Source organism: Rhamphochromis longiceps, linkage group LG4 (genome assembly GCF_057381845.1).
Source record: "Rhamphochromis longiceps isolate RC_006_pf linkage group LG4, R_longiceps_female_GT1.1, whole genome shotgun sequence".
Classification (NCBI taxonomy): domain Eukaryota; kingdom Metazoa; phylum Chordata; class Actinopteri; order Cichliformes; family Cichlidae; genus Rhamphochromis; species Rhamphochromis longiceps.
The window spans coordinates 13,540,688-13,564,112 of NC_140560.1; the positions used below are offsets into that span (position 1 = coordinate 13,540,688).

The 23,425-nt window shown below is 41.7% G+C and overlaps 2 protein-coding genes across 3 annotated transcripts in view; one reads left to right on the top strand and one right to left on the bottom strand.

Annotated features, from left to right (window-relative positions):
* The window catches only part of llgl1 (LLGL scribble cell polarity complex component 1), a 41,463-nt gene extending 31,218 nt beyond the window's left edge, over positions 1-10,245 (top strand). Inside the window, exons 20-24 of one of the 2 annotated variants that reach the window (XM_085403379.1) lie at positions 228-342; positions 809-873; positions 6,987-7,122; positions 7,211-7,290; positions 8,379-10,245. In XM_085403379.1, coding sequence (XP_085259505.1) covers positions 228-342; positions 809-873; positions 6,987-7,122; positions 7,211-7,286 — 392 coding nt within the window. In that variant the 3' untranslated portion in view covers positions 7,287-7,290; positions 8,379-10,245. Of the gene's footprint in view, positions 1-227; positions 343-808; positions 874-6,986; positions 7,123-7,207; positions 7,291-8,378 lie in introns of both variants that reach the window. The other variant, XM_085403378.1, reaches the window with a different exon arrangement.
* A 120-nt stretch (positions 10,246-10,365) lies between these two features.
* On the bottom strand, positions 10,366-23,116 carry flii (FLII actin remodeling protein). The gene is made up of 31 exons (XM_085403377.1): positions 22,984-23,116; positions 21,820-21,930; positions 21,247-21,318; positions 21,008-21,088; positions 20,632-20,879; positions 20,372-20,475; positions 20,113-20,288; positions 19,763-19,920; positions 19,547-19,631; positions 19,034-19,181; positions 18,776-18,906; positions 17,648-17,755; positions 17,176-17,280; positions 16,858-17,037; positions 16,687-16,769; positions 16,421-16,495; positions 16,157-16,240; positions 15,891-16,062; positions 15,454-15,561; positions 15,147-15,338; positions 14,923-15,021; positions 14,752-14,841; positions 14,505-14,644; positions 14,193-14,412; positions 13,917-14,071; positions 13,718-13,778; positions 13,492-13,620; positions 12,287-12,393; positions 12,059-12,164; positions 11,915-11,980; positions 10,366-11,836 (listed from the first exon to the last, which is right to left on the bottom strand). Exons 1-31 carry the CDS (start codon positions 23,044-23,046, stop codon positions 11,702-11,704), a joined length of 3,792 nt encoding a protein of 1,263 aa, XP_085259503.1. The 5' UTR covers positions 23,047-23,116; the 3' UTR covers positions 10,366-11,701.
* Positions 23,117-23,425: the final 309 nt, after the last annotated feature.

Below are 23,425 nucleotides of genomic sequence, written 5' to 3' on the forward strand. Positions count from 1 at the left end.
AGAGCAGAGTGGGATTTCTTTCATTATTATTTTTTGCTTTTAGATTTTCATCACGATAACATTTGCCTCCTTGTCTCTGATATACACACACATGAGGTAGTGCAGGAAAAAATTAAATTAAATGTGGAGGCAACATAAAATGAAAGCTATGTATGTTCAGAAAGGTCAGCGTATGACTAAAAGGATGGTTTCACTCACTAATATAAAAAAATTGTTCTCCTCTGCAGGGTTTTACCTGATCTCTCCTTCAGAATACGAGAGGTTCTCTCTCTCCGCCAAGGTCCTCACTGAACCGCTCTGCTTCGTTCAGCTCGACCGACCATTAGAGCCCACACCCACCAGGTAACACACACACACACACTCCGATTGTAAGCATCATTAAATCTCAGGCTGCTTTTACTCTGTGATTATGAGCGAGTGTGTTCAAAACTTTAACGGGTGTGTTATGAAAAGGCGAAAGGGAAGCAGATCCTTCTTTGCTGAAATTTGGTTCTAGATCTGAGGATCCAGTTAAACTAGGGTTGGCTATATGGATTAATCCTTTATCAGAATATACGTGCTAATAAATATATCATAAATAATAAAAAAAATTAAAAAATTCAGTGTCATTGTTACTGATTTGCAACATTTCCCAGGACCAGTGTAAGTCCCTGGGAGGTCTCTGGACACCGCACTGAAAACCACTAAGCTGTGACTGTTCATTATGATTTCTCATGTGAAACCAAAGAAATGATCATTTTATTGTTATTGCTGTATTATTCCATCGACTGCCAAAGTAAATGGTGCATGCTTGTGTGTGTGTCCACAGCGATGGTACGACAGTGCAGCCTCAGGCCAACGGAACCCACAAGAACCAGATGGGTCAGGCTGAGGGTAGGTCTGGACACACACACACACACACACACACACACACACACACACACACACACACACACACACACACACACACACACACACACACACACACTTCTTCCTCCTGCCCTTCTCTCCTTTTTTTTTCTTTCTCCTCTCGCTTATTCTTCCTCTTCATCACTCTCTCTTCTTTCTGTAAACCTCTTACAACCCTGACCGTGCCTTAGCAGGGGTCCCCCCCCCTCTGGTCTCCACGGTAACCATTCAGTATGCCCCACTCGCCTCTCCTATCCAAAACCACCTTCCACAGCAGGAAACTGTGGTTGCTGTGGAGACCAGCAGGCCTTTGATTGATTGATTGATTGATTGATTGATTGATTGATTGCTTGAATCTTTATTTTGAACATGTTGAAAAAGTATAAAAAAAAAAAATAGAATTAAAAGAGACAAATGAACAAAGCAAACAAAAGGAAAACGAGCAACCACAACTCCAAATAACGTCCATGTTCAAAAAGGAGCAGGAAGAAGCATAAGCTTATTTAATCCCACCCCTTTTCCACTATCTAGTATCAATAGACTACAGAAATACCTCCTTGTAATTACATTATATGTTATGTGTAATTTTTTTTTTTTTTTTTTTTTTTAAATATATACACATATATGTTTCTATCTATCCATACCTACGTATATACACACATACGCACATATACACATTTTCAATAACCCCATTAACACCTGAAGGATACACAACCTACAATTTTTTTATATATATATATATATATATATATATATATATATATATATATATATATATATATATATAAAAAATAAATAAATATAAAAAACACCCAGCACGCCCCTGCGGGCGGTTTATCCTTCAAGCTCGGGTCCTCTACCAGAGGCCTGGGAGCTTGAGGGTCCTGCGCAGTATCTTAGCTGTTCCCAGGACTACGCTCTTCTGGACAGAGATCTCCGATGTTATTCCCGGGATCTGCTGGAGCCACTCGCCTAGCTTGGGAGTCACCGCACCCAGTGCTCTGATTACCACGGGGACCACCATTACCTTCACCCTCCACATCCTCTCGAGCTCTTCTCTGAGCCCTTGGTATTTCTCCAGCTTCTCGTGTTCCTTCTTCCTGATATTGCTGTCATTCGGAACCGCTACATCGATCACTACGGCCGTCTTCTTCTGTTTGTCTACCACCACTATGTCCGGTTGGACAAAATGGTGGTGGCTAACCGTCTGTATCTGGAAGTCCCACAGGATCTTAGCTCGGTCATTCTCCACCACCCTTGGGGGCATCTCCCATTTTGACCTCGGGACTTCCAGGTTATACTCGGCACAGATGTTCCTGTACACTATGCCGGCCACTTGGTTATGGCGTTCCATGTATGCCTTGCCTGCTAGCATCTTGCACCCTGCTGTTATGTGCTGGATTGTCTCTGGGGCATCTTTACACAGCCTGCACCTGGGGTCTTGCCTGGTGTGATAGACCCCAGCCTCTATGGATCTTGTGCTCAGAGCTTGTTCTTGTGCTGCCATGATTAGTGCCTCTGTGCTGTCTTTCAGTCCAGCTTTGTCCAGCCACTGGTAGGATTTCTGGATATCAGCCACCTTCTTTCTCTCTCTCTCTCTCTATCTCTCTGTCTCTCTGTCTCTCTATCTCTCTGTCTCTCTGTCTCTCTGTCTGTCTGTCTGTCTGTCTGTCTGTCTAAAAATTACATTACACATACATATATACCCATACCAACAAACCCGTGCATGCGCACACACATGAAAATATTAGACAAGAACACCCTATCAAATCTCTACCTTTTCCCTGTACCCTGTAAAAACCATATCCTTAAACCGCTTTTTAAACTGCGCCATGCTTGGACATTGCTTCATATCTTTACTTAGTCTGTTCCACAGCTTCACTCCACACACAGAGATGCAAAAACTTTTTAATGTTGTACGGATACGAGGATGTTTTAAATTTAATTCCCCCCTCAAATTGTATCCCCGTTCCCTTTTAGAAAACATTTTTAGAATATTGTCAGGAAGCAGGTTATTTATTGCTTTATATATAATTTGTGCTGTGAGAAAATGAACCAGATCTGTGAATTTTTGATTTTAAGAATAGTGGATTTGTATGATCTCTGTAACCAGTTTTATGGATTATCCTTATGGCCCTTTTTTGTAATATAAAGATTGATGATAGCGAACATTTGTAAGTATTGCCCCAAACCTCTGCACAGTAATTCAAATACGGTGCAATCAGGGAACAATAGAGAATGTGGAGTGATTTGTGGTCCAGAATGTGTTTTACTTTACTCAAGATTGAGACACTTCTTGAAATTTTGTTATGTATATGATTTATATGAGACTTCCAGTTTAATTTATCATCTATAATCACACCAAGAAACTTATGTTCAAGTACTCTTTCAATTTCCACACCATCTACATGAATCTGCACTTGTGCATTTCTAAGGGAATTCCCAAATAAGATAATTTTAGTTTTACTTAGATTTAGTGATAGTTTGTTCCTGTTAAACCATTTTTTAATTTTGCACATTTCTGAAGTAATTGTATCCAGCAGCTCCTTTAGATTCCCCCCAGAACAAAAAATATTTGTGTCATCTGCAAATAATACTAATTTTAATATATCAGATGCCTTACAAATATCATTTATATAAATAATAAATAATTTTGGACCCAGTACAGAGCCTTGTGGAACACCACAAGCAATGTCCAAGCATGATGAGGAATGGACACCCAGCTTCACAAATTGTTTCCGGTCACTTAAATAATTTTTCACCCATTGCAGTACAACCCCCCTAATCCCATACCGTTCCAGTTTATTAATTAATATGTCATGATTGATTGTGTCGAATGCTTTCTTGAGATCCAGAAATACTCCAGCTGCATACTGTTTCTGATCTATAGCATTCGTAATCTCCTCAATTGATTCGATTAATGCCAGAGATGTTGATCTTTTTGATCTGAATCCATATTGACTGTCAGAGAGTAATTTATATTTATCTAAGAATTTGTCTAATCGTTTATTAAACAGGTTTTCTAGGATTTTGGAGAATTGTGGTAGTAAAGAAACAGGCCTGTAATTTGTGAAGTGGCGTCTATCCCCGGTTTTATACAGCGGCACAACTTTAGCTATTTTCATTTTGTTTGGCACTTTTCCCGTCTGAAATGATAAGTTGCAAATATATGTTAGAGGTCCTACAATTCCTTCAATGACCTTCTTGACGATTTTCATGTCAATATCATTACAATCAGTGGATGTTTTATATTTACACATGTGTACAATGTCAATTATTTCTTTTTCCTCCACTGATGTGAGGAACATTGAGTTAGGGTTCCTATCAATCAGGTTTTCACTACATTCTACTGATGGCAGTGACTCAGGAATTTGTTCTGCCAGTTTTGGTCCAATATTTACAAAATAATGATTAAAGCTGTTGACCTTATCAGCAGTGTTTTCCATAATATTGCCATTATCGATAAAGTATTGTGGATAACTTTGTTGTCCAGAATTATTTTTAATGATACCGTTTAAAACATCCCATATTCTTTTCATATTATGTTTATTGTTGTTCAATATTTTACTATAATACTCCTTTCTACATACACGTATAATATTGGTCAACTTATTTTTGTATTTTTTATATTTATTTTCAGCTTCTTTTGTTCTTTGTTTTAGGTATTCCCTATAGAGTGTATTTTTCTTTTTACATGCATTTTGTAAACCCTTAGTGATCCATGGTCTATCTGAATATTTGTGCTTTCTGTTGTATTTTATTGTTGGACAGTTTTTATCGTACAACTCCATGAATATTCTTAAAAATATGCCATATGCAATATCAATATCAGCTTCTTTGTACACCTTGTCCCAGTCCTGATTTAATAGATCGTTCTTAAATGCAGTCATCGTTTCTTCTGTCCTTACACGTCTGTATCTCAGTTGTTCTTCATGCTGATTTTTCTTATAATTAGTGTCATAAACTGCAAAAACTGGTAGGTGATCACTGATGTCATTAATTAATATTCCGCTCACAATGTTGTTTTCCATATTGTTAGTGAAAATATTGTCAAGTAAGGTGGCACAATGTGGTGTAATTCTGCTAGGCCTGGTTATTTTAGGATGTAAACTCAAACTGTACATAGTGTTTAGGAATTCGTCGGTCTTTTTATGCTTTTTTGGATTCAACAGGTCAATATTAAAATCACCACAGATAAACATAACTTTTTGATTTGTTTTAGAGAATATTTCCTCTATGAAGTCATTAAATACTTGAATACTAGAGCCAGGTGTTCTATATATACAGCTAATTATTACATTTTTTTCTTTTTCCTTATAAATTTCAATTGTTATACATTCTAGTAAATTATCAATTACAGTTGTCATACTTTCTACCACCTTGTAGTTTAGGTTTTTATCCACATACACAGCTACTCCCCCTCCACTCTTGTTCCTTCTATTTACAAAATTCACTTCATATCCCTCCAGTCCAAAGTCCATTCCTTTCTCCGCATTGATCCATGTTTCAGAAATGGCAATAATTCCAAATGGATTTGTCAACTCATTTAGATATTCCTTTATATTGTTGAAGTTGGCATACAGACTTCTGCTATTAAAATGGATTATTGATAATTTATTTTCCGTGTTGATGGTGTGCTTAAACTGTTCATCAGTGAAGTAGCAGCAGTTACAGCTGATGTTGTAGAAGAAATTATTTTCCGGGTCTATATCCTTTTCTAAGTCTAGAACATTATGGTCTGTGTATCGAAATGTTCTCAGTTCCAGATTATCATAAAGAGAATTCCAATGAGTCATGTTGATATTGTTGCCGGATGCAGATGAAGTTCTTTTGGACTGTGCCATGTGTTGTGTTGTGTGTCACGTCACATGTGCATTCATACCTCCAGAGTAAGTTGACCTCAGTATTTGTCCAGCTCTTCCATATTTCTGATGACCAACACTTTGGCTTGTTCCGGTGTTCCATTCAGTTTAATGAATACTTTGCAGTTGGTGGTCCATGTATTTTGAATTTTTCCCTGTTTCTTCAAGTAACGTGCTTTCCTGGCAATGTCCGCATTTCTTTTTATCAGATGTTCGTTCATGAAGACATCGGATCCTTTCAGTTTCCTTCCTTGTTTTAACAGTGCTGTTTTCTGTTTTCTGTTTGCAAATCTCACAATGATGGCTGGTTTGTTACTGTCATTTTTTCGGGGTAGAGGGTGGCAAGCCTCAATGTTGTTATAATCCACTTCCACACCTTTGGACCGTAGAAAGGTAACCACTTGATGCTCCGTGGAGTTGACATCTTCCTCTCCTGGCCCTCCTACATTGTCAGTGGCGACCGCCCGGGCGTATGACCGGGGTTTGATGCGAAGCCCCGTGATGATAACATCGTTCATCCGGGTGTACTGCTCCAAATCCGCCACTCTGTTCTCCAGGTACGCCAGCCGCCGATCCTTCTTGGCGTTCTGGATGCGGAGAGCCTTAACTTCCTCGACCAGGTCCAGGATGGCTTTCTGCTGCAGTTTGACAGTAGAAATCTCCTCTGTCATAAACTCCAGCGACTTCTTAATATCGTCTCCTTCCTCGGCTGACAGAACTTTTTTCGGGCCCATGCTGAGAGACGCTCTCGTAGCTTTGCCGTGACGACCGGCTAGCTACTTCCCTTTCACCTGGGACTAGGTCATTAAGAACTTTACACGCAGGCACCAACACATTATCCTGGATTATGATACATTGGGGCAATTTTTACTGTCTTTGTACAAGACAATGTCAATTTTGGCACATCAGAGCAGCTCCAGTGTCTTCAGACAGTGTAGCAGGGCGCAGATGTTTAAATGTTTTGATCACATGCAAATATTTCTAATGAGGAGAAAACAGTAAAATCCAGCTCAACACACAATAATGAGCAAGTTACTGGAGGAGAGAGTGGTGGTGGTTTGTTTCCGGCTGTTCAGATGTGGCTTGTGGTTACAAGTCTACAGAATACAGTAAAGTGCTTTATAAATATCAATCTGTTCGCCATATTTAAATCATTTGTTTTCTGGGGCGACCAATCAGTCACTCTCTGTCACTCTCTATCGGACGTAGATGAATCTCTGGATTTGTCCCTTGCAGGGCAAACAGAAGAGCCTCCCAGCTGCTTGTCCTCGCCAATCCTGGACACCCCACTGGACTCCCCCCTTAGCTGTGCTGACCTCACCCTCGACTCGACAGCAGAACTCACCGTGGAAGACGTCAGGGATTTCCTAACGTAGGTACACACACACACACACACACACTCTTATTAAATGTATTATCGGCAAAGACGATAAATAATTTGCGTGTCCGTGCTACAGAAGTGTGGACGAGGCAGAAAATAACCTGAAGAATATCAAAGAAGAGGAAGGACGATCGACTGGCATCCTCATCAACTGAACAGGTGAGAAACATTGGTTTATTAACCTCATAGTCCTTGAAGCCCGTCCACCTCTATGGTGAGGGTATCAGAGCGAGTGGAGACACACACACACACACACACACACACACACACACACACACACCTGTTTCTAATGGAGCGCATCCAGACTGTGCAAACTTCAAAGAGCCGCTCTGTCTGAGCGCTGCATTCCAATAACGAGCCGTCCACACTGTTTCCACCCAAACTATGTGTCTCTGAAAGCCAGTCGAGCTGAAAACCTTTGCACCGAGGCGCACTGAAGCTTCAAGCTGTAGCTCAGTATTTTTGGTTACTGTCATTATAAAGTACACGGAACGGGCTCATGAACTTTTTTCTTTTTTCCTCACTGTTCTGGTTATTATTTCAAACATTTGCAACTTTTACTTCACATCAATCAGATTTTCTGCAGCTGTGACCAACACGAGTGTCCTCAGCGGGTTTCCTTAAGACACTGGGGTTTCACAAATAAGAGCTCGTTTACTTGATTTAGATTATAAGCTTATTATTTATGACAGGATAGTATTTATTTTAAGTCTCTGCTTCCCTCTTGTGGTGCTCAAAAAATATCTTTGCACAGATTTGACAAAGGAAACTCAACATCTGTCGTCACCCCTCCCAAAATAAATAAATATGACTTCAGGGTTTTTTTTGTTTTTTGTGCAAAGCAAGATTGTCATTCGTACTAACAGTGTGACTGAAAACTGCTGTAAATGTTGCCATAAGACGGTGTTACACTGCATGTAATTGCCAACTTGACCCCATTCAGTTGCAGTCTGTTTCAGATATTACAGCAAATAACTGATAAATCATTGAAAATCACGTGTTGCGGTGTACACAGACAGAAACATTACATAAGTAAACATTTGGAAATCTTTTCTTCTTTTGTGGATGTGAGACGGCTGCTGTTCAGTATTTATTTTTTAATTCATTTTTTTCCTTGTGTGACTAAGTCATTAGCTTGTTCTGAATTAGGAGTTAGCTTCATGGAGCTCAATGTGTTGTGTGTTTGGTTTGTTAGTTGAGCCGATTTATTGTGAATTTGCTTGTAATTATGTATTTGTTTATTTCAGTATTACAGGGAGGGGCTCAGGTGGTCGTGATGGATTGGATTTCAGTGCTGGACCACAAACATCTCCCATCAGCCCACAGTGGAGCCCCCTGCCAGCACTCTGCACTCTCTTGTTTACCTGGCACAAGCTGGGATGAAAGTCTTACTCCAGACACAGAATCCAACGTTAAAAACACTTGTTGTGGTTCCTCCTGCTGGAAGAACAAATTCTCTATTGTCTTCTTCTGGAACCCCTTTGGAAACATGTCGTTTCCTCCGATGTGGAGACACAAAGTGGGCACAGTGTGGCGTGGGGTCGGCCTTGGAGCTGATGGTTCTGATTTCAAGAGCTCAAACTGAAACGTCCGTCTTTGAGGTCTTTGTGTTCATCTGTTATCGGCCCTTCAGCTCAGCATTCGAGGAAAGAGCCGTCACAGTCTACAGCGGAGACTCGATGGTCACTTTTTTCCCTCCACCTGCAGCCTGTGGCGCGCCTGGCTCGGCCTGAGGTTTTGCAGTTGCCAAATTCCCTTCTTGATCTTCAGCACATGAGCGGATGCGATGGACCGCTCTTCCTGACGCGTCCTGTGAATAACCCGTTTAAAAAGAACCGAGATTGTCCAGCAAAGCCTGAAGGAGAGCACTGTAGTGTTGAAGACAGAATAGCAAATGAAGTATTTTGAGTATGAGTCTTAAAGTTGTAGCATTTCTCTATAGGTGCCAACAAAGGCAGCTGACTTTTTCACCTGTGGGGGTCGAGGCAGCGCTGAAATCGGCAGCAGGCTCTGAGAAGCTCTCTCCACTCTGTGGGTACTGAAGAGGAAGCTGAGTGTGGGACAGTGGAGGTGTTTTTGTATTGCAAACTTTTCTATGGCTTTTGGAGAAAGTGAAGATATTTTCATTGATGAATGAAGTGAGGAAATATTAAAAATTCATACTGTGACTACAAAGGGAACCAGCTGGGGCAGAGGGCAGATTTTGGTGATTTATTTTTTAACTTTTGAAATATCTTTATTGCTAAAGAGCCGGGCAGTGATGTCACAGGGGTAATAAACACAGAATTACCATCCTCGTGTTAGTGACTGTGGCAGAACATCTGCTTTCCCTCCCACGTTAACACCTCTTATAAAGGACCCCCGTGGCATCACTGTCCCCGACTACAGTGGGAGTCAGCGGGGCCATGTGATGTGAGGTTACTGTGCAGTGTCAGCCTGTTTGAAATTTAAAATATATTTTGTCAATAATTCAAACATGTGGATGAAGGTGGAAAGTGGGTCTCTCTCCTGAACCCTCCTCCTTCATCGCAGCATGCAGAAACCTTCGGGCGGGACTCAGGGAAGTGTTGCAAGCTAAGCAAAGTTAGCGTGGAAGTGGAGTGGGACTACTTTTTTGGAGGGGGGGTCTCTGAGTTGGTGCATTCTGCATAGTGTTGGTTACACACAGAGCTTTGATTGCTAGTATTTTTACCCCCCTTGTGTTTTTTTTTAAAAGACGTTTTACTGTATATAGAAACAAATGTATACAGCATCTATATCTGGGTTCACACAAGAAAAGAGGGAAGTATTTGAAACTGTCATAACCTTAAAACCACTCTGTTCCTTCACTTTAACACACGTCACCACTAACTAATTTAGCTCAGCAGGTAGGAGTCATGTTAATGCCTTTTTAAAATGTTAGCTTTTTTCCCCCTGTCGGCGTACTGGTTGATGCACATAATTAACCCTTTCATGCTACAGCTGGCACGATTTACCTTCTTAATCCACATTTAAGATGAATCTGTTTCTATTTTTGTCAGTTTCGTGTGTAGGAATTTATTAATCGGGTCATTTAGCAGTTTGGCTGATGAAGAATTGAATGTTAATAAAATTATTTACACTCAAACTCAAGTTTGGTTTGTGCTTACAAATCACCTCTGCTTTATTAGAGCGCTTAAGAGGTTTGACACCTTGCTTGAAAATGCCTCAGTTTGAAGAGCTGATGCTTTAAAAAAAAGAAAAGACCAGATGGACAAAGATGTGATGTGAAATTTTATTTTTATATAAAATACATAAATAAAGCATCTGCAGGTGGCATCAGGAGCATGTGCAAATTTTCAGATACACACATGTATGTGTGCAGGACTCAAACACACAGACAGGCATACACCCCACACAATATTAACCAAAATGATGGAAGTTGCAGCCATCTGGGAACACAGACTGGGTTTTGCCTGCACCAGTGCCAACATCCAACACAGGTCACATGATCATTAGAAGCACTGCAGCAGTTTAGTTTGACGGCGCCGGCTGCAATGATTTTTAAAAAGTGCTTTAACAACTCAAAGATTAGCCAAACCATAAGTCACGATACAATGCTCGAGCTCTCCCATTTCAGAGTTCTGTCCCAATAAGGAAGCTATTTGAAAAGCAAACATGCGCCTAAAGTTTTAAACCTGTAGCATTTTAAATATCATGCATTTACTTTTTCAAATGTAGGTACACATTCTATTTTTTTTTTTTTTTTTTTTTTAAATTTGGAAAGAAATATCTTCTTTCTTCGGATTCTCTCCAGAAAATAAACATTTGACAAGTTAAAAGCAGCCTGTGATGAAGAATACAGTATTGTTCAGTTTCAGAAACTCCCGATCTTCACCAATTGCACAAACATCAGTCCTCAAACATTACAAAAAAACCAAAACAAGACTTTGCTCTGACCTTGACAAGATTTCTTTGGCCAAATAAACGTGACTGTGTTACTTTACTTCAATTACTGTCCATCATGCTCTTAACAGGATCAGGAGGTGAGCGCAAAAGTATACTAATATGATGACAGGAAAGGGGATGACCCCATTTCAGCAAAGGCGCACAGGGTAGACACTCACACTTCATGAAAAATATATAATATATAAAATGACATTCCTCAGAAAAACTATTATAGTGCTGTTTCGTGTTCAGTCCCTCAATGACGACGAGAATACACACTAGTCCCTGCCTTAAGCTGCGTGAAGGAGCGCCTAGCCCTCCCCGCTGACGACCGTCGACCATGCAGCACGAGCCACGTGAAAGCAGCAGAACAGATCGATATGTTAGATGGTGCAGCTCCCTTAGGTTTTCATAAAGCCCATTTTTATCTCAAAACATAATTCTTTAATTCAGACTTGCTAAGAAAATAAAAAAGCTTGGGGGAAAAAGGGGAGGGGGTAATTTGCAGTCTATATCAGATACTTAGCAGCCAGCAGCCGCTTGACCAAAAAGGCTGCTGAGCATGGATGGAGGGGAAGGGTCTCGGGTAAAGCTGGGATAGATTTCTGTAGAGAACTCTCTGGCAGTGTGTGTGCACGTGTGTGTGATTGGGATAGTGTTTGGCCTATGCAGGGGGAGTTTTGAAGGGTCCCCAGGCGTGGAAGCAGCGCGTGAAGCAGTGAGGCTCGTTGCCCTTCCTCACCAGCCGAAGCTTCCTCGGTTGTTCGGTTTCCTTGGAGCGCATGTGCTGGATGTAAACCTGAGAGGGAGGAGGAGGAGTTACAAAGATGTAGATAACACAAAGCACGCACACAGAAAGTGCACTCCCCCTACTCACCTGGCAGGCTTTCAGACTGAGTTTGATCTCCACCTGGCTAGTCTGGGTACCAACCCACATGTACACCTGAAGGAAAAATGATATCAAGTATGATGATAAAACCTAACAAAGTCCATCAACACACCAATCCTTAATTGTCTCTACCTCTTTGCCGTTATCCAGCAACATGATGTCATCATCAGCCAAGTCATCCTGGCAGAAGTCTGAGCACTTCTCTGACACAGAGAAATAACCTTTCTCGTTTGAACACCTGAAGCAGAAGAGTAGAGGGGAAAGGAGGAAAACGCCACAAAGATAGAACCAATGTGATGAGTGAAAGAGAAAAGCAGCTGTTTCATACTGTAATGTGTAAAAACACGAACAGTTACTCACCGGAAGAGACGAGCGTGTTTCATGTACTCTGCGTCTTCATCATAAGGTTTCTGAGAACCAATGCCGACCCAGAAGAAGTTCTCTGGCTCCTCCCCTTCATTAATCACCTAGGAGACACATTAATGATCTGTGACTGCATTTCCACTGCTGAAGGCACACAATCTTCTTTAGAGAGTTTAAAAGAGAGGCCAATGCTTCCATTAGTCACAAGTGAGTCTCTCATTTCCTGTATGATCATTTTTACCCGCACACCTGCCGAGCTGGGGGGGGGGAAACTGTCAAAAGTGGCTACAAACAAGTTTTTGGAGGTAAATCTCAAAGTGACGATGCTGTGAAGTTTCATCACTGCCGAGGAGACGTATGAAGCAGTCTCAGAAAAATTAAAGATTCATTATCTTGCTTTTTAGCGAGGATGGATTTTGTTTTATCGAATGACTCATAATGCCAGCAGCTGTCACGTCCCAGCTTTTGAAGAAGGCCCCTGTGAGTCGGCTGTTTGGTAGCCTACTTTCAGAACTTGCTGATTTGTCAAATCTGGTAAAGGCCTGACTTTTTGTTTTCCTCTTTCAAACACACGACACGCAAATAGGTTTCCATAGCAACTGCTGGGTGTGGTTATTTGTGAGTCCTTAATAAGATAATGTTACAGTATATAGTATACAGATTTTGCTAACACGGGAAGTTATAGAGTGCCCTCTGGTGGACAAACTATGCAACATCAGCACCCGTAACATGGCTGAAGGGTGTTCCTCCTGCGTCTTTCTCACTTCTACAGATGCTGATACAGATAAATAACAAATATCAGCCAGGTTACGAAGAATTAAAGACTAAATTGAAATTAAATCATGTTATATAATGTAATGGAACATGTAATAAATCAAGAATTTATAAAAAGGTATCTGCTGTGTAAGCACTGAGCAGCTGTAGTAAAGGATGAAAGCACTTGAACTCAAAGTTAAAGGTTAAGTGTGCAGAGGTTTCTACTTGACTGTATTAGCTGTATGCAGAATAAATAAACAAACACTGGCGGGTACCAGTGGTCCCCCTCAGCCTCCCAGTAGACACACCGACGGTGTCAATTTCAAACTCCTATTTTGCCTTTCTCTTGAGTTACCGCAGTCACAAACTTGGGTGCCTACACCGCCTGTCTGTCTGGAAGGGTGACGACAATACCCGTGAAGATCCATGCTTGCACATGATCTCACCTGCTTGCTGTACGTGTCGTCGAACATGCTGTTCATGATGTCCTCGGCCAGCTTTCCTTCATCGGGATCGGCGGCTCTGCCCACCCAGGTGTAAACGATGCCCTGATTATCTGTGCTCTCAAACGGTACCTGCAGAAAGCACATTTTGGGATTGGATCCACATGAAATCATGCTTTGTCTTTATTAAGTTGCTTGAATGACAGATGTTCTTTTTTTATATCCAAACCTTGAGTATGTAGCAGAACTCAGAGTTGAGATTGCCGGAATCTGTACCAATCTGGATGGTTCTAAGAGAGAGATGGAGGGAACATGTTTAGCTTTAAAAAAAAAAAAAAAAAAAAAAAGATCTTTCTGGGGGAGTGGAAGCTGGCATGCGTCAAAACATTCAAACTTTTCTGAGGACAAAAGAAGCAGGTTTTGCATGCCTGGTGCAAAGTGCGCTGCCATTGGTGCGTATGTGGTAGAGGGAGGGCTGGGCAGAGTCGGTGTTCTGTTTCCTCTTCCCTTTGTGGATGATGAACTTCCTCTTAAAGTGGGACAGGAACTTGAGGTTCTCCTGCTGCTGAGTCATACGCACCACCTAAACAACAAAACAGGACGTGACTGTCATTGTGATGCTGATGGATGTAGTGTGGTAAACATTTTTTTCTTATTTTGGAAAAACAAAATTCCAGAAACTAGATTAAACTCTTTGCTCGTACTTGCAGTTTTCCAGGGAAAAGACTCTCAAACTTCTTCTGCAGGGAGAAGGTGAAGGTGAGCCAGCCCATGTTGGAGGCCTGCCTGCCCTGCCAGAAATAAACTACACACTGGAAGTCCTCCTCAGGCTGTTTGTCCTCCTCCTCCCCATCTCCCCCTGCTCCTTGCTCACCCTCCTTCTTTTCCTTCTCTTCATCCTCGTACTCCACAGGCACCCAGTATCTAACAAAGCACAGAAAGTCACCAGTAAAATGAGGTTTTTCTTCATCTTTGAAATCAATTCCAGCATTACAGCCCCAGAAAGACTTGTCTACCTGCAGAGGAAGACATAACAATCTTGGGTGTAGAAGTGCCCAAACTCCTCCTCGGGGAGGCGAGCAAACTTCTTTCCCTCCAACACAAATCCTTCCATGCCATCCAGGTCCTCGTTCCACTCCTCCATCAGCTGTTCAGCCTACACAGGTAATACAGTAAATATGTGAGATGTAAATATGTTGTTTTACTGTGCTTTACAAAGTCAACAACAATCAAAGGTAGAAATCAACTGCACTGCGTTGTTACCTCAGTGAGGGGCATGGGTGGCTGTCTGGGAAGGAAGAGAGCTGTGAGGTCAGCTTTCATCTGGTCTTTCTGCTCTGCATCCTTCTTCACCTGAAAGAAGAGCACAGTTTAACTTGTGCATTAACAACAAAACAAAAAACAGTCTGATGCTGGTCAGCATGTGTCACTGACCTTGCCCTGCAGATTATCCTTCTGTTGCACAGTCTCCGCTGCTCTGGTGTAGTCCACCTTCAGCACATCATCCCAATTCTTAAACTTGGACTTGAAAACCTGAGGAAGAGGATGAAGCAGAGGAGAGGTTAAGCAGGAAGAAAATAGTTTTAAAGAGTGTAGATTAAAAAGTGACAATGATATTTAAACCGTATTCAACTGCAGTGGCTTCAGTAGACGTTTACCTGGCACTCTGTGCCCTCCAGGTTGCGGGTGACACATGCGTGTTTGGGCCGGTGCAGCATGGAGCACAGCTCCTGACCAAGCTTTAACGCGGCGGCTCGGACGAGACGGGGAGACTTCCTCCCGATCCAGATGAAGACGTCAGACCAGCAGTCCAGGATGTAAACGCACTTTGTGTCCAGCAGGGACTGCAACTGAGGAAAGGGGCAGACATAGAAGGAAAGGAGGGTGAATTTATGGAGTGCACCATGAAGGGAAGAAAGGTGAAACAGGACTTTACTGCTGCTCATTTGCAGCAGATGGACGTACCAGTCTGAGCTCTGGTAGGACGTCCAGTTTGACCTTGTGATCTTTGTGCTCGACTGAGAGCTTGTAGTTAATCTGAGGCAGCTCCAGGTAGCCAAGACCCAAGCCCACCTAAAAGAGAGATTAAAAAGTAAAAGCCACTGATGAATCTTTGCTTTGAGTCTTTCTCATATCCGAGTAATGTCTAAGAGCTGTAAATTAAATATGGGCTGTCATGCAGATGATTTTTCAGGCTACAGAAGGGTTACGGTTAACTGATGTAAACAAACAAACAACCCCCCCTCCAAAAAACCAAACAAACAAAAAAAACCCACATGCAGCTTCAGGTCTGCATCCCCTACAACACTGACCAACACACTTTACACTTGTGCCACCTTAAAACTTAATGTGAAGTTCAACTAAAAGATATGCACAGCATGTAAACATCAATAAATATTTACTTTATATAGTTTAGGTCTTATTGGAGTGAAGTCATCTGGCACGTGTTTCTTGATCTCCTCTGGCTGCCCTCCCAGCGTCTCCCAGAATCCTGGAGGCTCCTGGTTGTGCATGAGGGTGATGATCTCTGACTTCCCCTTACGTTCGTTCTTATTTATCTTTTCAGCAAATAACCTGGAGGATGACAACAAATCACATGACATTTCACCAACTTTCTGGGCTGTAATAATCGGTACAGTGTCTCTAACACCGTCGGTTAGCGTCTCACCTGGCCTTGGTGGTGGCGCTGAGAGTAGCGTTGGCTCCTCTCCAGATAAAGATTTCCAGGCCTGAATCCAACAGGAAGACGAAGCTGCCGATAAGGAAAAACGCAGAATGTTATGGACACAATGCTCCGAGTTCCAATAGGAGAAATTAAAGCTTGAAGATTAAGGATATAAAGAGGATGATGATTGTGTGTCAACTGTGCTGGAATGTGTAGAGAGCTGGTGGGTGTCAGAGAGTGTTGCAGCAAGAGTGTGTTCAAAGTCACCGTGGATCGAGGGACGAGGCCTTTACAGGAACAGACTCCAGTTTGATGTTTTTCTTGCCGTAGACTCTGTACAACCTGATAAACACATGAAAGCATTCGAGCCTGTTAAAGTGCTCTGAGCCTGAGCAGACGCAGTACTTTGAATTTACCGCTGATACACTCACAAAATTAGGCTCAACATAAAGATATGAGCAGCTGTTTAAAGCTAACGTGTTTCTGCACATTGCAATGAGTCATTTTCTAAGTAAAAAGGTGCTCCAGCCTACCTTAGTGGATACTGTGTCTCTTCCACAGTGTAAAATCCACTGGCTGTTCCTCCCTCGATGTAAGAGATGTCATTGTTAAAAACCTGAACACAAGAGAAGGTCCTTTATGACAGCACAAAGCGAATAACTGCTCACACAGGTACGTGTAGTTGTTTTAATGTTTCTACATACGGCAGTAAACTCGTCGCTCTCGTCTCCCATCTCTTCCCTTATCGTCCTGCACTCTGCTCCCAGGAAATTTCTGAGGTTGACTGCATGGATTGCAGAGCCGGCCTTCTTGTCCAGGGTGGCTTCCTGACCAATCCAGTAGAAGATCTGCCAGTTTAATGCCCCATTGTCATCCAGATATGTCTGTAATTGAAAATTGTAAGATTAATGACTGGAATATTGTTTATATTGCACATTATCGTGACCAAACAGACGAGTTTATCCCGCTTTGTTTTGCTGATCAGACTCCTCTGAGGCAAACACACTTAAATGACACGTTACCTTGAGGATGATGTAACAGTCGGCCTCGTAGAACTTGCCGTGCAAAGCTTCGTCCACTTGTAGGGGAATGAAGTTCTCTATCTGCCACACTGTCACACCTGGAATCTGGAGAAGAACAACAACAGAAATATGTAAGGTTACATTTAGTTTAGACCTCTAAACTGTCGACTGACCACTTTTCTGTCCCATTTAAGGGAGGATGTGGCTCAACAGGGGGTTTGATCCCCAGTTCGCCCAGTCTGCATGTCCTTGGCAAGAAACCCAGCCTAAAACTGCCCCCAGCTGTGTCGGAGTGTGGAGAGAAAGCCTTCTGAGAGAATGTGAAGTGCAGCATACAGCACTCTGAGGAGCCAGCAGGACTCCATGTGATGCAGACTGTAAACAGTCATTTAAACACAAATAGGAAGTAGGAGTTGCTGATTGTTGGAGTTAGGTGTTTATATACACACACACACACACACACACATATTACCTGCCCCACATCCTCCATATAGAACTCCGAGTAGTCCAGCTGAGGCTTCTCTAGGCTCTTGTCCCAGCGCCGGACTTTTAAATCACCATATTTCAAATCCCCGTTTTCCTGCAAAATTAAAGGATTTCTTTGTAAGGATTACGCAGCCATTTCTTCTACCAGTCGTTTAGATTATGTTTAGATGAAATATAAAGACATTCACACGACAACAATTACTTAATATAGCCGAATAACCTGACTTTAAGTTGGAGTAGGCTGAACTTACTCACTTATCAGATTACTGTAAACCTTAGGCCTTGATTATACTCTGCTGTGCACACAGACAAACAGTTGGAGACCCAGCAGCTGAGCAGTCATTCCTACCATACGAAGTCCACCGCCTGGACCACATGTATAGTTGGTACAGTGTCATTAAATTCTTTGCAGATAAGTCCAAAAAACAGACATCCATACTGACCATTGAGCTCACTGTCTGATGATTACATTTAAATCACGTGGATCTGAGTGGACCTGTGGACGTGTGAAGCACAACCCCAGCTTTAGGTGTGTTTACACCACAGGGCTGCAGTAATCTGAGGGAACCACTGCGGGTTGTTATCTATATCACAAATCATGATGTCATCACATTACCTAACAACCACCTATCAATAGGTTTAAAATACACTTCTGTTGTATTTACTTATCCTGTATAACACTGTATAACCTTCCAACAATAAAATCTAAGTCATAACCACCTAATGTTATTCTGATGCAATCATGTTGCTTAGTAACAACCTACCAAAGGGCTAAAACAACTCATTTATAATATTTATGCACCTGCAAAACATTTATTGCTAACCTAAATAGCACATTTTACACATATTTAACAAATGAAATTAATTTATATCCACAATACTTGCATGTTACATAATATATTAAGACGCCATCATGTTGCCTAGCAACCACCTAACAACTGATGATTAATGACTAAACTCACAGGCCAAATAATCCTGAAGCATTACTAGTAAATTTAATTCCAACAGCTTCCAATAACATGAATAATAACTGTCATGCAGAACTTAAATCCCTATTTCTTCTGTGTGAAGTTCCAGGATCTGTTTGATGTCCTTAACTTGTCTTTTGCCTTACCTCCAAATTCTTCTTCTCATGTGCGACATCACTCATGCCCTTCAGCACTTGCTTTGCTTGATCATCCTGAGAACAGTCCTTCCTCCTCCTCAGTCGCATCCTCCTTGCCATGGGATCCCGGGGGCTGGCTCCTGGACAAATGTGTACAAAGATGCAGATCTGAGCCTCCAGGAAATGATCAAGATGTATGCAAAGAAGGAAACAACAAAACATACTGTTGTTACCAATACATTCATTCATATTTAGAAGCTGTCTTACCTCCTCCTGCGGCTGCAACGGTAGCAGGGGAGGCTCCGGCCAGACGGAGCTGGTTCTGTAGGGAGAAGTCAATGTTGTACCACTCTGCTGCGCGGTCGACTGGTTTAGGAGGCATCACGAGGTTGGGGTTCTCACGCACATCAAGCACCTACAGAGAGAGACGGGAGTGTGTTTGTGAGTGCATTTCAGGCAGAGATTCTTTTCCTAAATTACAGCAGGGGAAAAAAAAAAAAACCAAGGCATATTTAATAAACCATTTGTTTGTTACAAGGTCAATCACGATTCTAATTTGTTTAAGAAAAATATCATTACATAGTTCCATCTCATTACATTCACTGCTCAAACTTCTTCCTGGACTGTCTCTTCAGTCATGACTCAAGCTTGCTGGGGTTTTTTCCGCCAATAAAAGGATCACAACCACTGTTATGCTCCATTTAGCCAAATATTACAAACATTGTGTGTAAAGGTATTTTAATTTTAATATAATCTGATTACTTTACTAGAGTACTGTACCTCTAAGTCTGTCAAGAAGTGGATAGCCTCAGGTAATGTAACCAGACGGTTTTTATTCAGCACCAGCTTCTTCAGCTTGCCACACCTGGACAACACAAAAACACAAGAAGCTTTAATATTTCTTGGTGTAAACTGGAATGAGCAATGTAAACTAAATTATTTTAAGTGTCAGCTGATTGCCCAAAAACTGTGTGTTTGTTTATGGGTTAAACTGACCTGCAGAGTCCCTCAGGGATGAGTTCCAGGTTGTTGTTAGCAGCCATGAATTCAGTGAGGTTGGACAGTTTGCCCACTCCGGGTGGAACCCCATCAAAGTCCAGTTTGTTGGAGTTGAGGTACAGCTTCTTCAGTTTGGACAGCTTGCAGATGGCAGACTGGTTGGAGAAAACAAAACCAAACTTTATATTATGGGAAATTCCACATGAAATACATTTCTTTTTCCTGTGTCTCCGCTTCCCCTCTGCAGGATACTAAAGCAACAAATTTGTTTCTGCTTGTGCTTCTAATGTTAGTTAACAGAACAGAATAGAATATAAAAATGGCAGCTGCCTGCTCATGGTCCTTACAGGCAGTGAGGTGAGCTGGTTGCGGCTTAGGTTAAGCGTCTCCAGCTGGGTCCACTGGTCGATGCAGAGCGAGAGCTCAGAAATCTGATTACTGCTCAGGTTCAGCCTCTTCAGACTGCTCAGTGAATACAGGCACTCTGGTACTCGAGTCAGGTCATTACATGAAAGGTCAACATCTTGGAGGGAGAAAAGAATAGAATATGAAACAGAGAACACATGTTTGCAAAACGCCGATAGGTGTGTGTGTTTATGGTGTTACCTGCTAATTGTGTTAGTCCCTCCAGGCTGGTGGGCATGTTGCTCTGTGTTCTCTGGGTGTTCCTCAGGTGCAGAGTCTGTAATGCCACCATTGCTGGGAGCTGACTGCTCAGACAATAAAAGAAGAAGCACTAAAATCAGTAAGGAGGTTTAAAAGATAAAATCATCCTTTCTGGATGTTTGTTTAAAGGTATAAGGTGACTGTTAAATTGAACAGAGGTTGGCAAAAAATGATGCAATATTAAATCTTTTTTTTTTTACCGCAACTGGGCATGCATCAGCGGGTTGTTGTTTAGAATCAGAGTCTGCAGGTGCACCAGGCGTCTCATCTGGGGTGGCAAGCTGTCCAGTTTGTTGTCACTCAGGTCCAGATACAGCAGGTCTGTCAGATTGATGAACAACTGGTTGGGGATGGAGTCGATGCTGTTGTGGCTCAGATTGAGCACCAGCATGTTCTTGCTGTTCTCCAGGTCCCTGGGGATCTCTGTCAGCTGATTGTAGCTCAGGTCCTGGTGGAGGAGAATGTGAATAAATAAAGAAAAAGTAGTGGACTGGAAGAAACCGATTCATGCTCAAAATGTTAGTGTTAAATTTAAGGGTATGTTGAAAGTATGAGAGTTAAGAGACGTTTGTGTACCAGCACAGAGAGGTCATCGAGCTGAAAGATGTCATCTGGGACTCCAGAATTTTTCAGATTGTTGGCTCTGGCTACCACCGCCTGCAGACAAAATTTAGAATACTAGATTACACACTGGTGTACAAAGAAAGAAGCAATCATGTGGCAGGAGCTCTGTTTTTTAATGTATGGGTGGAACATCATTTCCATTTTTTCTATTTTTTTTTAAAGGCATGCGGTTTTTATGTTTTTTTAGTTACCCGTAGATTCGGTAAGCTGGACAGTTCCCCATGTAAAGTGGTCAGGTTGTTGTGACTCACTGAAAGGTGCTCCTAAAAAGGGAAAATACACACAGACACATGTCACTGCTATACTTTGGTCTTCACAAGTCATGAGAATACAGGGTATGTGTGCGTGTTTCACAAGCAAATCAATCTGCTGATTGCACCCTTGTAGTTACCTGCTATCAGATTAAATACTTCTATGTTTTGACTTCAAACACAGTTTAAACTTGTTCATGTGACCACAAATACAAAGTTGAATCCAGCAAGGACAAAATGAAAATATATTGAGCTTTGATCTGTCTCATCTCCTGTATAAATAATTTTCTTGCACGAATATCTACCTCACTTGATAAAATAAACAGTTCCTTGATCCTTTTATCTTTGGAAAACTGCACAGTACAGATGTAAAACAAAAAGACTGTGGCCATTACAACGAGGTCTACTCACAAAAAATTCTTATCTAATTGAATTTTAGATGCACATACACACATATAATGACATAAATGACTTCATGTATGAGGATGCTCCTAACTAGTCAGGATGTCTCACCAGCTTCTGCAGAGAGGCCAGCTCCTCTGGGAGGTAACACAGTCCTGTCCTGTTCAGTTTCAGCCATCGCAGGCTGCTCATACACTTAACGTGCTCTGGGAAATATCCACCCTGAATGAGATGACACAAAAATACATGACTTTTGACAGCAACAATGCAAGAACTTACTTTGTTATAGCGCAGGGGGGCTGAATTTTTCAGGATTTACCAAAGCACTGAAACACCTGAAACAAAATCGCAGACATGCTACCAGAGAAAGATTATATTTTTAAACAACTTCCCCCAAAAGATACTCTAACAATCTCATTGCCAATTATAGGAACGAACTGCACGCATGTTCAGGTTGCATAAAAAGTGACAGTGGCACATTTTCATACAAATGGGCAGATAGCATTAATCTTGATTTTTTTAGCAGATGAAAAGTGCACACATCAAGGAAGAGAAATGCTAGGTCTACATATGCTAAAGCATTTGGAATATAAGGAAATGATCTCTTCATGTACTGGCAGATTTCAATCAAAAGCCACCGATCGACTAACAGATAACTCAGTTGTTTAAGCAGCATATTTCCAATACTTTGACGGGGATACGTAAATAGTTGTGTCAGGACAAATACATGCCAGGTGATCGCAGCTGTCAATCGGGCTGTTTTTTCCACTCTCCCAAAATAAGCTCACAAAAGGGTGTCGCAACCTAAAATCAACAGCAGGCTCTATTAGTTAGCTGACGCTGTTTGTCAACTTCACTTTCTGACAAGTTACAACACGGAGCTTGAGCTTCTATAACAGACATTTAGTTAGCCATAAGTGTGGCTAGATTACTTAGCTAACATGACGGTGAAAAGAAGACCTGGCTCATCAACAACTTCACAAAAATAATATTAACGCTAGCTGACGAGCTAAAAATATATATCATTCGCAAACCAACACGTCAAATAAGAACTGTGTTAACCACCAAACTGGGCGGTGGTGGCTGAGAGCAGACTGTGTCACTCTGACAACTGGCTAACGCCCAATGCTAGTAACGTTAAGCTAAGCTAGTTTATAGCTAGCCCTGCCGTTTGTTGCTCTGAGAATGACTGAAGTCGCTCCAGCCACGCTAACGTCGTATTTACTAAACATCGGAGGGTGTGAAAATCAGTGAATGCTGTTTAAAAATCCTTACTTTAAAGTCGTTTCCACTGAGGTCTACCCCCCGTATAAAGGGAAGAACTCCGGTGGCAGCCATTTCTAACTATTTGATGTCTGCTGCTCTATTTTGGTCAAAAGAGGGTTGTGGCTGAAAAGACTGCCGTTTCTTTTTCTTATTCTTTTTCCGTGTCGCAAACCAACGCGATGAGTGGCATGTCGCCACCTAACGTACACCCACTGAGTAACAGCTGTCCCAAGCATGGATGAGTGGAGTACCAGGAAGGGCATCCAGGGGAAAATCTACTCCAAATCTAATACGCGGATCATCAAATGATTAAATCCCCAAAATTGTGAATTTGCTGCAAAAACAGTAAAAAAAAAAGTCAAACACAACCCCAATAAATACATAAGAAGGTCAACAATTAAAAAGTAAAAATCTAAAAACAATATATATATATATCTATATATATATATAT

Excerpts from the sequence above, each read along its gene's own strand:
- flii (XM_085403377.1), bottom strand. The coding sequence starts at position 23,046 with ATGGCTGCCACCGGAGTTCTTCCCTTTATACGGGGGGTAGACCTCAGT. Across the intron at positions 19,921-20,112 it reads ACCAGCTCACCTCACTGCCT|TCTGCCATCTGCAAGCTGTC; the intron begins GTAAGGACCATG and ends TTCTCCAACCAG. Across the intron at positions 14,645-14,751 it reads CACCCATGCCCCTCACTGAG|GCTGAACAGCTGATGGAGGA; the intron begins GTAACAACGCAG and ends TTACCTGTGTAG.